The sequence below is a fragment of the Suncus etruscus genome, chromosome 1 (genome assembly GCF_024139225.1).
Source record: "Suncus etruscus isolate mSunEtr1 chromosome 1, mSunEtr1.pri.cur, whole genome shotgun sequence".
Taxonomy (NCBI): Eukaryota; Metazoa; Chordata; class Mammalia; order Eulipotyphla; family Soricidae; genus Suncus; species Suncus etruscus.
The window spans coordinates 168,878,568-168,892,485 of record NC_064848.1 but is presented as its reverse complement, the minus strand read 5'-3'; the positions used below and the strand labels follow the sequence as shown (position 1 = coordinate 168,892,485).

General features: G+C 45.6%; 1 protein-coding gene and 1 non-coding gene across 2 annotated transcripts in view; both read left to right on the top strand.

Moving 5' to 3' along the window:
* Nucleotides 1-3,075: 3,075 nt before the first annotated feature.
* MMP28 (matrix metallopeptidase 28) overlaps nt 3,076-13,918 on the top strand; it is a 50,309-nt gene continuing 39,466 nt past the window's right edge. The window contains exon 1 of the mRNA XM_049790314.1: nt 3,076-3,092. Coding sequence (XP_049646271.1) covers nt 3,076-3,092 — 17 coding nt within the window. The remainder of the gene's footprint in view (nt 3,093-13,918) is intronic.
* Nucleotides 9,576-9,682, top strand: LOC125996265 (U6 spliceosomal RNA). Its single transcript, XR_007491240.1, has one exon. It is a non-coding gene; the product is annotated as a U6 spliceosomal RNA (small nuclear RNA).

Below are 13,918 nucleotides of genomic sequence, written 5' to 3'. Positions count from 1 at the left end.
TGTCACCATTTATCCATTCCATCATTCAGGCAAATATTCTTTATCCAGCTGACATCTGAAATCTACTAGGTATAGGATCCTAGCTGGCCTGGAAAAGAACCAAGTTTCTTCAGAAACTACAGTCTCCTAACATGGTCAACACAAACCTGGGGTTGCAATCAAGAACTGATGCCAGAAAGGGAGGATGCAGAGAGAGTCTGAAAGCTGAAAAGAGCTCCTGGCCTACAGGAAGACTGCATAGGGCTTTAAAGGCTTCCTACAGGAGATAGTTTCAAAACTGAGCTTGGAAGAAAAAATAAACAAACAGATATTACCATGTGAATAATCAGGAACAATGTGTTCCAGGCAGAAAAGGCTTTGTTCGCAAAGACAAGAAGAGAGCAAAGTTCTGGGCATTGGAAGTTATTCTATCTGGCTGTTCTCTGACTCAGGGTGAGTCAGTGTAAGTATCTGGAGTTAAAAAAAAAAAAAAAAAAAAAAAAGTAGGCAAAGGGTTGAAGTGATAGCACAACAGATAGGGTGTTTGCCTTGCACTTGGCCAACCTGGGTTCAATCCCCAGCACTCTATAGAGTCCCCCGAGCTCCAGGAGTGATTTCTGAGTGCAGAGTCAGGAGGAACTCCTAAGTGCCACAGAGTGTTGCAAAAAAAAAAAAAAAAAAAAAAAAAAGGGAAAACCCACATCTCCAAGTGCTTTTTGTTCCTTGCAGAGGAGTTTTAGATAATAAATGAAAAACCTTGGGGAACTTCTACAATAGCCAATAGAAAGTGTGATTTTTTGTTGTTTTTAGTTTGTTTTTGTTGTTGTTTGTTTTTGTTATTTGGGGGGGCTACACCCCGTGATATTCAGGGGTTACTCCTGGCTATGTGCTCAGAAATTGCTTCTGGCTTGGGGGACCATTTGGGATGCTGGGGGGATCTAAGCGCGGTCTATCCTGAGTCAGCTGCATGCAATGCAAATGCCTTACCATTGCTCCAGCCCCTTGTTGTTTTTAGTTTTTTTTTTTTTTTTTTGGTTTTTGGGCCACACCCTGTGAGGCTCAGGGGTTACTCCTGGCTATGCGCTCAGAAGTTGCTCCTGGCTTCTTGGGGGACCATATGGGACGCCGGGGGATCGAACCGCGGTCCGTCCTAGGTTAGCGCAGGCAAGGCAGGCACCTTACCTCCAGCGCCACCGCCCGGCCCCCTTGTTTTTAGTTTTGCTTTGACTTTGGGTCATACTGGCAATACTCAGACTTTATTCCTGACTCTGATCTCAGAAATTACTTCTTTTTTTTGTTTGTTTTTTTCTTTTTTTGGTTTTTGGATCACACCCAGCAGTGCTCAGGGGTTTCTCCTGGCTCTACACTCAGAAGTTGCTCCTGGCAGGCTCGGGGACCATATGGAATGCCAGGATTCGAACCACCGACCTTCATCATGCAAGGCAAATGCCTTACCGCAGAAATTACTTTTTTTTTGTTAGTTTTTAATCATTTTTTTATTTTTTTAATTTTTTATTATCTTTATTTAAACACCGTGATTACAAATATAATTGTAGTTATATGATTACAGTCATGTAAAGAACACCCCCCTTCACCAGTGCAGGATTCCCACCACCAATTTCCCAGATCTACCTACTCCCCACCCCACCCACACCTGTACTCGAGACAGGCTTTCTTTTTCCCTCATTCATTCACATTGTTGTGATAGTTTTCAGTGTAGTTATTTCTCTAACTGCACTTATCACTCTATGTGGTGAGCTTCATGTCATTAGCTGCACCTACATGGGAGGATGGGGGGAAGTAAGTTGGGACTGAGGCAGTAAAATATTAGATGGATATTATGGATATATAGAATATATGCACACAATACTATCAATATGAAAACAAAGAGAAAAAATTTCCATTGACTGTCCCAACATAAACCAGTGCTAGAACATCCTGCCCTCCTCCCAGAGCGCATTCCCATTAGTGTAGGGAGAGATAGGGGGAAAGCCTGTTGACCCCTATCGAATCCACCTAGACCGGTGCCCAGGGAAAGACTGAAGTCTAGGGGAGAAAAACCCTATACCTGGCATGAGCTGGTCTCCAGAATCAAGGAGGAAACCGAAGCCTTTTTTTTTTTTTTTTTTTTTTTTTTGGTTTTTGGGTCACATCCGGTAGCACTCAGGCGTTACTCCTGGCTCTGTGCTTAGAAATCATGGTCAAGAGAGATAGCACATTGGCTTTTGCCTTGCAAGTAGCTGATCTAGGACCAAAGGTGGTTGGTTCGAATCCCCATGTTCCATATGGTCCCCCGTGCCTGCCAGGAGCTATTTCAGAGCAGACAGCCAGGAGTAACCCCTGAGCACCGCCGGGTATGACCCAAAAACAAAAAGAAAAAAAAAAAAAGAGATCACCCGGCAGGCTCGCTCGGGGAACCATATGGGATGCCAGGATTTGAACCACCTAACTTCTATATGCAAGGCAAATGCCTTACCTTCATGTTATCTCTTCACCCCCCCCCTTTTTTTTGGTGGGCTGCATGCAAGGCAAGCACCTTACCAATTTATAATTCTTTATAATTCCATGGGTCCTCGGAAGTCAAGTTCATTTTGCTTGCTTTTGTTTTGGGGCCATACCTGGTGATGCTCAGGGCTTAATCCTGACTCTACACACAAAGCTCAGGTTTTAGGTGACTATATGGGACTATTGGAATCAAACCCAAATTGTTGGATTACTGTTCCTACCCTAATTAGTATTCGTACTCCACCCTAGGGTGTGATCTGGTGATGGGATTACTGGATCCCTCTCTACTTGGTATTCCTTTTCCACCCTAGGGTGTGGTCTGCTTGTTTCGAATAAAAGCTTAGGTTTCAGAAAGGACAAGCTTATTCTTCAGTCTCCCTCCACTAAGCTGCTTTCCTTCTTAGGAGAAGAAGGCTTGTGTGGTGGATTCCTGGTTTGAGTGTTGGAATTCCTGAACCCGTTCTTGCACCCTTTCACTGTGTGGATTATTTCCTGCTTTGACATTTGCTTCCAGACTAGAGGTTTGCTTCCAGAACACTGTCTCACCAGTGTAGTCTTAATTAAATTAATAAGAGTCCTGGGTGGAGCTGGATGAAGGTGGATGGATGGTGAGGCCTTTCAACTAGCCCAGGCACCTTTCCAGCCGGCGGGTCTAAGGGTTCAGGGTAGCAGCGAGGAAATGATCCACAAGCAGTCAGTAGAAGTCCAGAGACATGAAGCTTTATTATAATACTCTAGCCACCATGTGCATATCTTACATGGCTACTAAGTTAGCCTTTTAAGTAGTCTCTGCAGCTGCCTTGCATCAAAACCTCTCTCCATCCATCCATCTCCTCCTTAGGCTTCTTCTGCTGAATCCTCTTTACACCCCTGAGGCAACCCCTTTATTAGCAACCACAGACCCCTCCTAGCCAGGAAAGGGAAGAGTAAGGGTGAAGGGAGATGAGATCTGAGCTAACCTGCAGAAGTATCTCTACCAAACTGCATAGTTTAGTAGTCAGGCTGCAATTCTGGTAAAGAGAGTCTATACATGTATATATTCACATTAAAAAAATTCGTTTGGGGCCAGGCGGTGGCGCTAGAGGTAAGGTGCTTGCCTTGCCTGCGCTAGCCTTGGACGGACCACGGTTCGATCCCCCAGCGTCCCATATGGTCCCCCAAGCCAGGAGCGACTTCTGAGCGCATAGCCAGGAGTAACCCCTGAGCGTCACCGGGTGTGGCCCAAAAACAAAAAAAAAAAATTCATTTGAGGACAGAAAAGAGTTTTGTTTTGTTTTGTTTTTACCATATTGGCTTACATATCTTTCACTACCCATCACCAAATTTGTCCTCCCCCCACCCCACCCCACCCCCATTCCCTTCCTGCAACCCATATCCCCTACCATCATCCCCCGGGCTGCTAGAGTAAATGGTTCCCTCTGTGCAGAAAGGAGTTTTTAAAAGTTAAATTTTGATGAACAAAATGTAGTCTATACACATTTATTCTCAATAATGCATACCTGAAACTTACTGCTTCAAGAAATTATGCTGAGAAAAACACATTAGCATGTTATATAGGATCAAAAAAATAAAACGTCTTTTTCAAGTACCTCCTCCTGAGGCTTCTTCTGCTGAATCCTCTTTACACCCACCCCAGAGGCAACCCCTTTATTAGCAACCACAGACCCCTCCCAGCCAGAAGTTGGGGGAGGAATAACAACCAGATCCTAGTTTTGAAGTCTAGGGCTCCGCTTATGCCAGGTTACCTGCCTGCAAGACAAGTGCCTATATGCATTTCTTTTATTTCCAGCCCCTGGACAGTGTTTTTTGTTTTGTTTTGTTTTGTTTATATTTGTGTCACGCCTTGAAATGCTCAGGGGTTACTCTTGGCTCTGCACTCAAGAATCATTCCTGGGGCCAAAGAAGTAGCTTGGAGGTAGGGCATTTACACATACCTGCCAGGAGCTATTTCTGAGCAGATAGCCAGGAGTAACCCCTGAGCACTGTCTGGTGTGGTCTAAAAAAAAAAAAAAAAAATGGAGCATGGAGCCCCACCATAGGAAAGGAGAAAGGGAGCAGCAAGGGTTAGATCTCCACCTTCCTCTTTGCAACAGAATTGTAACTGATTGATCCAGAGCTCCAGGTTCTACTGGTGATGGGTTCCTAACTCCAGGGGGCCTCCAGTTGTTTCTGGGTGGCTTCTCTAACTTGTTGTGTAGCAGCTTTATAAGAACTTCTAAGGACAGAGCTATTTTCCTTGGGGTGAGAGGAAAAGCCATTAGAGGGAGCCAATTGAGCAAAATCCCAGAGTGCTCCAAACTGGGCTCATCAAGATTACCCAGGCTGCCTTCTTGAGAATGGGCTATAGGGGGCAGAAGAGGAAGAGCTGTCAACCAGAAGGTAGCTAGAATCACATGGCCCTAGAAGTTAAATTATATAATTTAAGACTTGCCTTCCTGATTAGAGGCTGGTTTGTTCTGCAGCTGGGTTGCAAAGATCATCTCTGGTTTCTTTTTTTTCTGGCTTTTTTTGGTTTGTTTTTATTTTTTATTGTGGGATTGGGCCGGTGTGATAAATAGGAGGCAGAGGGCCACTGGCTGCAATTCTCAGCCAACCAGGTCTGAGGATGCAGTGTTACATGAATCCTGCACTGCACAGCTTTAACCAAGACCACACCTGAAAGTGCTCCGACACCTCCCGATATACAGCTGGTGAAGTTCAGAGGGTCATGTGCCAAAAATCAAACCAGGGTTGAGCATCCTAACCCTACACTCTCTCCCTGTCCCCTCTCTCTTTTTCTTTCTTTTTTTTTTTTTTTTTTTTGGTTTTTGGGCCACACCCGGTGATGCTCAGGGGTTACTCCTGGCTGTCTGCTCAGAAATAGCTCCTGGCAGGCATGGGGGACCGTATGGGACACTGGGATTTGAACCAACCACCTTAGGTCCTAGATCAGCTGCTTGCATGGCAAACACCGCTGTGCTATCTCTCCGGGCCCCCCCAACTCTCTTTTTCAAGGGCCACACTACTCCCTGCTCAAGGGCAGATGACTTTTCTTTTTTTTTGGGGGGGGGATCACAACGGCAGCACTCAGGGGTTACTCCTGACTATGCTCAGAAATCGTTCCTGGCAGGTTTCGGGGAACCATATGGGATGTTGGGATTCAAAACACTGTTCTTCTGCATGCAAGGCAAATGCCTCCATGCTATCTCTCAGGCCCAGCAGACTACTTTTTGCTCAATGCTGCAGGGATTGCTCCTGGAAGTACTTGGGGGATCATGCGATTCCAAGGATAAAATCTGAAATCCCAGCAAGGAAATCATACCGTGCAGCCCTTTGAGCTCCCCAATCCATCTCCCCAGCCCATATAGTTCACCAGTGAGCCTTCCATGTCACACATGGTGCCTTGGCACAGGAAGCACTTGAAAAGAGAGAAATTTGTGCTTAGTGAGCAAATAAATGAGGACAGAGCATGACTTGTGTTTCTCACTTTTCTGTAAAGGCAAGAGACAAGTTCCTAGCTAGAACATAGAGTAAGCATAGAGTCTGAGTAACAACCTCAGAGCTGGTTCGCTGAGAATTGCAACAAGTGGCCCTGTACCTCCTTATGTACCTGCTCTGTACCAGGTGCCACAAGCACTGTCCACCCCAACCCTGGAGTTCCTAGCAGAAGCTTTCCTAGAGAGCAAGTCTCTGTGAAGGGTCCTCAAGGCTCTGCTAAGGTAGAGGGTGGAGCGCAGTAACTGACCAGGCTACCCCATGCTCCATGGCAGGCACTTCCTGTTTGGGGTGGAAAGGAACCAGACACTTTCCTGTTAGCAGGTTTTTTAAGCAAAGCAGCAGATGCTGAGCAGGTCTTGGCCCAGCCTTTCAAACCAGATGCCTGGCGGTTAGACAGTCTTTATGTGGAAGGGAAGTGGGGCCCAGTGCCAAATTGGCCAAGCTTTTATTGTACTCCTTAAAGTCCCCTGGGGGCTGGTGTGAGTAAAAAACAAACCAGAAGAGGCTTCTGGCCTTTAATTGGAAGTGAGATCTGAGGAGGCTTGAGGGAGATGGCACTGCTCTGAGCCAGCGGGATGCTTGGTGGGGTCTGGGATGATTCTGGGTTCCCTCATATGTGTTTTCTGAAAGTGAGTGTGCTTGAGTGCAAAGCTACACAAAGAATGCCTGGACATACACCTGTGTCTGTTCACTTTGCTCAGATATAACAGATGCTGTCTAGCTTGCTGACCAAATGGATGAAAAGAAAGGGCCAAAATTACTGTTTTTCCACTTTTTTTTTTTTTTTTTTTTTTAGTTTTTGGATCACACCTGGCAGGTTCAGGGGTTACTCATGGCTCTAGACTCAGAAATTGCTCCTGGAAGGAAGCTTGGGGAACCATATTCGATGCCGGGATTCTAATCATCGTCCTTCTGCAATGCAGGGCAAATGCCCTACCTCCATGCTATCTATCTCCAGCCCCTGTTTTTTCACTTTTGTATTGAGGCAGATACTCAGAGAGTTAATTGACCAGCTAAGAGCCAACAGAACGTATAAAAGACAAATTTTGGGCCCGGAGAGATAGCACAGCGGTGTTTGCCTTGCAAGCAGCTGATCCAGGACCAAAGGTGGTTGGTTTGCATCCCGGTGTCCCATATGGTCCCCCGTGCCTGCCAGGAGCTATTTCTGAGCAGACAGCCAGGAGTAACCCTGAGCACTGCTGGGTGTGGCCCAAAAACCAAAAAAAAAAAAAAAAAAAGACAAATTTTAGGGACTGGTGCAATAGCACAGTGGTAGAGCTTTTTCCTTGCATACAGCCGACCCAGAACAAACTCAGGTTCTATTCCCAGCATCCTATATGATTCCCTGAGCCTGTCAGGAGCAATTTCTCAGTGCAGAGCCAGGAGTAACCCTGAGCGCCACCAGGTGTAGCCCAAAAACAAAAATTCAAAATTTAAACTCACTTACGTCTTGCTCTTTATTTTTTCAGTCCCACATGAATATCATATATAAATATATATATATATATATATATAACATATCAGAAGTTATATCGCAGATAGACCTGTGTGTATGACCCAAATAGATGAGACAAATCCACATGGGTTAAAGAGATTCTCAAAGTAATTGCTGGGGCTGAAGAGATAGCATGGAGGTAAGGCATTTGCCTAGCATGCAGAAGGTCATTGGTTCGAATCCTGGCCTCCCATATGGTCCCCCAAGCCTGCCAGGAGCTATTTCTGAGCATAGAGCCAGGAGTAACCCCTGAGCGCTGCCGGGTGTGACCCAAAAACCTAAATAAATAAATAAATAAATAAATAAATAAATAAATAAATAAATAAATAAAGTAATTGCTAAGTAAGTCAGGTATTCTAGAACAGAATCACAATTAAAACCATAATTAAAACCAAAATAAAAATGAGGTCGGTGAGGTGGCACTAGAGGTAAGGTGTCTGCCTTGCAAGTGCTAGCCAAGGAAGGACCGTGGTTCAAACCCTAGGCGTTCCATATGGTCCCCCCAAGCCAGGGATGATTTCTGAGCGCTTAGCCAGGAGTAATCCCTGAGCATCAAACGGGTGTGGCCAAAAAAACCAAAACAAAGGGGCCGGGCGGTGGCGCTAAAGGTAAGGTGCCTGCCTTGCCTGCGCTAGCCTCGGACGGACCGCGGTTCGATCCCCCGGCGGCGTCCCATATGGTCCCCCAAGCCAGGAGCGACTTCTGAGCGCATAGCCAGGAGTAACCCCTGAGCCTCACAGGGTGTGGCCCAAAAACCAAAAAAAAAAAAAAAACAAGACAAAAAAAACCCACACAGATGTTCTGATAAACAATGAACACTGGGACAGAGAGATTATACAGCAGGTAACCTTGCATTGCACAAGGTTAATCTGGATTTGATCCGTGCACCACATATAGTCCCCTGAGCACAGAGTCAGGAGTAAGCCTTGTGTGTACTGCTGGGTATGGTCAAAAACAAAGAAACAAGCAAATGAACTCCAGTGACCACAATTAAAGTCTTTACAATCTGAACAGAGTCTCCCCTTCTGTTCTCAAATTAATTTTGTGTCATTATTCCAATGATTGTGCTTTAGCAGGGGTTTGATTATTTTGTTGGTGCCTCTCTCTGGAGACTAGAATTTTTACTGATAACATCTACTTTGTGTTCTGGAGACTTCCTAGGAAGAAGGAAGGGACAGAAACAAAGGTGATTGTTTCTTATATAATGAAAAGAGAAACTGAGGCCCAAAAGGGCCTTGTCCAGGTCCACATATCCTGTCTGATTAAGGGCTTCTGATCGGAAAGTTGATCAACTGGTCAGTTACTGACTTTTGTCAAGAAAGAAGGTATAGTCCAAACATCTGGAAGCCACTAGGCAGAGAGCACACTCAGACCCTGGAGTGAGTGCCACAGAATGCCACTCTAGGTAAGCTGGGCAGCACTGTGGACCTGAACTGAACTGTGGACTCCAGCATGCTGGAAGGGCAGAAATAGTTCTCTTCAAAAAAAGAGCAATAGGGGTTGGAGAAATAGCATGGAGATAAGGCGTTTGCCTTTCATACAGAAGGTCATTGGTTCAAATCCTGGCATCCCATATGGTCCCCTGAGCCTGCAAGGAGTGATTTCTGAGCATGGAGCCAGGAGTAACCCCTGAGCGCTGCAGGGTGTGACCTAAAAACCAAAAAAAAAAAAAAAAAAAAAAAAAAAAAAAAAGGGGCTGGAGCAATAGAACAGTGGTAGGGCATTTGCCTTGCACACAGGCAACAGGGGACAGACTTGGATTTGATCCCTGGTATCCCATATGGTCTCCCGAGCCTGCCAGGAGTGATTTCTGAGCATAGAGCCAGAAGTAATCCCCGAGCACCACCAGATGTGGTCCAAAAACATAAATAAATAGCAATAAAGAGGACTGCTCAGGGGCCAGAGAGATAGCATGGAGGTAGGGCATTTGCCTTGCATGCAGAAGGTCGGTGGTTCGGATCCTGGCATCCAATGTGGTCCTCCAAGCCTGCCAGGAGCAATTTCTGAGCGTAGAGCCAGGAGTAACCCCTGAGCACTGCCAGGTGTAACCCAAAATCCAAAAAAAGAGGACTGCTCAACTGAGATGAGGAAAGAATAAGTTTATTAAAAACCTAGAACTGTGCTCGCTTCGGCAGCACATATACTAAAATTGGAACGATACAGAGAAGATTAGCATGGCCCCTGCGCAAGGATGACACGCAAATTCGTGAAGCGTTCCATATTTAAAAAAAAACAAAACAAAAAAAAAAAACCAAAAAACAAAAAAAACCTAGAACCAGCTTTCTTTTGAACACATATCCTGTATTGTGGGCTCAAGAATCTAAACTTTTAAAGAAAAAATTAAAAGAAAAAGAATCTGGGGCCGGAAAGATAGCACAGCGGCGTTTGCCTTGCAAGCAGCCAATCCAGGACCTAAGGTGGTTGGTTCTAAAGTCCCGGTGTCCCATATGGTCCCCTGTGCCTGCCAGGAGCTATTTCTGAGCAGACAGCCAGGAGTAACCCCTGAGCACCGCCGGGTGTAGCCCAAAAACAAAAAACAAAAAAAAAAAAAAAAAAAAAAAAAAAAGAATCTAAACTTTAGGCCAGAGAGATAATACAGAAGTAAAAAAACTTGCCTCACATGCAACTGGGGCTGCTACAATGATTTAAATCCCACCACTGAGTATGTTCCCCAAATACCACCAGATGTGGCCCCTGAGTTCTTCCAACTGTCCTCTCTCCCCACAATAAAACAACAAGAAGACATTGGGCTGGAGGTAGGGCATTTGTCTTGCACATGGCCAACCCAAGTGTGATCGCTGGCATCTCATATGGTCTTCTGAGCACTGATAAGAGTAATTCCTGAGTACAAAGCCAGGTGTGGCCCCAAAACCAACCAACAAACAAAACAAGGATCCAAACTTTTAAAAATACCGCCAAGTGATTCAATATAGGAGATTAAAATAATCACTTTTTTTAGTGGGGGATCACACCTGGTGGCATTCAGGGGTTACTCCTTGCTTTGCACTCAGAAGGCGCTCCTGGGGCTAGAGAGATAGCATGGAGGTATGGCATTTGCCTTGCATGCAGAAGGTCATTGGTTCAAATCCCAGCATCCCATATGGTCCCCAGAACCTGCCAGGAGTAATTTCTGAGTGCAGAGCCAGGAGTAACCTCTGAGCACAGCTGGGTGTGACTCCCCCCCAAAAAAAGTCGCTCGAGGTCCATATGGGATGCTGGGATTCGAACCAGGGTACTTCCTGTGTTGGCTACATGCAAGGCAGATGCCTTACCACTGTGCTATCACTCTGACCCCCTTAAATGAAAGAGTTTTTTTTTTAATTTTTATTTTTTTTAAACTCACATTTTGTAAATCTGAACTTATGGAAGATAATGCATGCTAGCCTTAAGTTGGCAACCCCCCTGCCCCAGATGGGTCTAGAACAATCCAGGTGGGCAGTAGCAGTCTCTGGTACATTGAGGGGTGATTTCTGTTTGCTCACAGTCATCAGTAATTCTGGTTCTTTTTGTTTGCTCACTTGAAGAGGGCTGTGCTCCAGTTTTACACCATATCTGTGTTTCCCGGCTGTACTTTGAGAATCATACAGGGTACTGGGGATTGAACTTGAGCCATCTGCATGCAAAGCAAGCATCTTACACATTGAATTAATTCTTGGGGTCCCCCGCCTTTTTTTTTTTTGTCATTGGGCTACACTCAGCGAAGCTCTGGGCTCATAGATCAGTCCTGAAAGGAATAGGGAATTGTGTGGAGTGCTGGGTTGGCTGCATGCAAGGCAAGCTCTTCTATGCTATGATGAGGGGCCAGAGAAATAATATCAATTTGGATGTAGATGATCTTTCTACCATACTTAAGAATCCCTACTTCTGGGGCTGGAGTGGTGGCGTAAGCTGTAGGGCATTTGCCTTGCATGCGATGACTCAGGACAGACCAAGGTTCGACCCCCAGGTGTCCCATATGGTCCCCCAAGCCAGGAGCGATTTCTGAGCGCATAGCCAGGGGTTCCTGAGTGTCACTGGGTGTGGCCCAAAATCAAAATAAAAAGAAAAAATGAAAAAGAATCCCTACTTTTGGGGCCGGAGCAATAACACAGTGGTAGGGTGTTTGCCTTACACACAGCTGACCTGGGAAGGATCCGGGTTCAATTTCCAGCATCCCATGTGGTTCCCAAAGCCTGTCAGGAGTGATTTCTGAATGCAGAGCCAGAAGTAACCTCTAAGTGCCTTCCAGTGTGACCCAAAAGACAAGACAAGCAAACAGAATCCTTTCTTTCATAGTGTTGGGGCCTGAGTGATAGCCCAATAGGTAGGGCATTTACCTTGCATGCAGCTGACCTAGGTTTGATCTCAGGCATCCTATATGGTACCCTGAGCCTGCCAGGAGTAATTTCTGAGAATGGAGCCAGGAGTAATGCCTGAACACCAACAGGTATGGCCCCAAAATAAAACAAAACAAAATCCCTACTTCCAACCCTTTCACTTCTCATTACACTTCTGATACTCTTGCTCAGACTAAATTTCTTTCCAGTAAATTCCCCTGCCATTCTCAAGTCCTTTCCTCCTTTATCTCCTGCTCATTGACAAACTTCCTTCCTTGTCCATCTACTTGAAGTAAGAGCCAGTCAAGGAGATAGCTCAAAGGATTGAGTGCATGTTGTGTTGTTGTTGTTGTTGTTGTTTTGGTTTGGTTTGGTTCTCAGGGCTTATTCTTGTGCTCAGGGGTAGCTTCTGGAGATGCTCAGGGGACCACTAGAGAAGCAGGGAACAAACTAGGGTCAGCTACGGGCAGGGCAAGTGCTCTACATGCTGTACTATCACTCTCATCCTACATGCATATTTTGCATACAGGAAGACTGAGTTCAATCCTGGGCACTGACTAGTCCCCAGAGCACTGCTGGGACAACCTCTGAGCACAGATCCAGGTGCAACCTGAGCACTGACAAATTTGGCCCAAAAACAAATTACAAAACCAAGGTCTGGGCAGTAGCACAACAGATGCTTTGCATCTGCACTTGCTTTGCATATGCCCAACCTAAGTTTGATAATTGGCATCCCAAACGGTCCCCTGAGCACCTTCAGGAGTAATTCCTGAGTGCAGAGCCACGAAAAACACTGGGCGTCACTGTGTATGACCCAAAAACTGAAAGAAAAAAAGACAAAAACGAGTAAACAAAAAACAGGATGTATCCTATAAAGTAATAACAGACCAAGGCAGCTGTGGCACTGCAGAGGTCCCTGGGGTCCTAAAGATGACAGAAGAAGAGTTTGGGAATTGGGAATCAGCTTCAGAGGCAGAGGAAATTGAATCCTCCTGCTACCCAGGTTCTAACTGTAGACATGTGCTGTCTTCCTGGGAAACAGGCCGTCCATACATAGGCAAGCCTAGGGTGGGTGGGTACCACTGGAGCTCTTTTTGCAGGCACTTCTGTGTCTGGAAAGCATCTCAAAGTGACCACAAGGAGAGAGTGAGGGGCGACGGAAGGATGAAGTTACATAATTCAATCACTGAATCAACAGGAAAGCAAATTCAATTCTTCCTCCTCCTTTTTCCTTTTATCTTTATTTTTTCTGTTTTGGGGTCAAATCCAATTTGCTTGAAGGCTACTTAAGTGCTGAGGATTGGGGAGTGTCATATCAAACAGTTCTCGGGGACCGTGCAGTGCTGGGAACTGAAACCAACCTAGATTTCTTGGATGCAAAGCATGTGCTGCAGTCCACTAAACTGTCTCCCTAGCCCAGCATAATTAACTTTCAAACATAAAGGGCCCGGAGAGATAGCACAGTGGCGTTTGCCTTGCAAGCAGCCGATCCAGGACCAAAGGTGGTTGGTTCGATTCCTGATGTCCCATATGGTCCCCCGTGCCTGCCAGGAGCTATTTCTGAGCAGAGAGCCAGGAGTAACCCCTGAGCACCACCGGGTGTGGCCCAAACCAAAAAAAAAAAAAAAAAAAAAAAAAACCAAAAAACTTTCAAACATAACAACATAACAAGGAGATGGGCTGACCAGGATACAGGGAAGACAGGGTCAGCTATCTGGGCCACTGAGACCATCTCCACTACCCTCACAGCCCCAGTCTTCCCCAAAACTACTTCTTCCCACATTCCCATCTCCTCCCAGTGCAGTTGGAATGGAGGATCTCTGGGATGTGCTGGAGGAGGGGATTCAGAGATTCTACCCAGGAAAATAATTGGCAGAGTCCAGGATGTGGTTCAGTAGTAACAGAGCACATATGTGCAGCTCTGGGTACTGTCTTTGTTTCCAAAACAAAAATAACAATATCAAGTTTGACTCCAGTTTAGTCCACAATATTCTTTTTTGTTAGTTTCTTTTCCTGTTGTTGTTGTTGTTTGGCCCACACTCAGCAGGACTCAGGGGTTACTTGTGACTGCACTCAGGAATTCCTCTTGGTGGGTTTCTCCAGAGTGGAAACAAGCAAACACAGAAAAAAGCAAGCAAGATACATG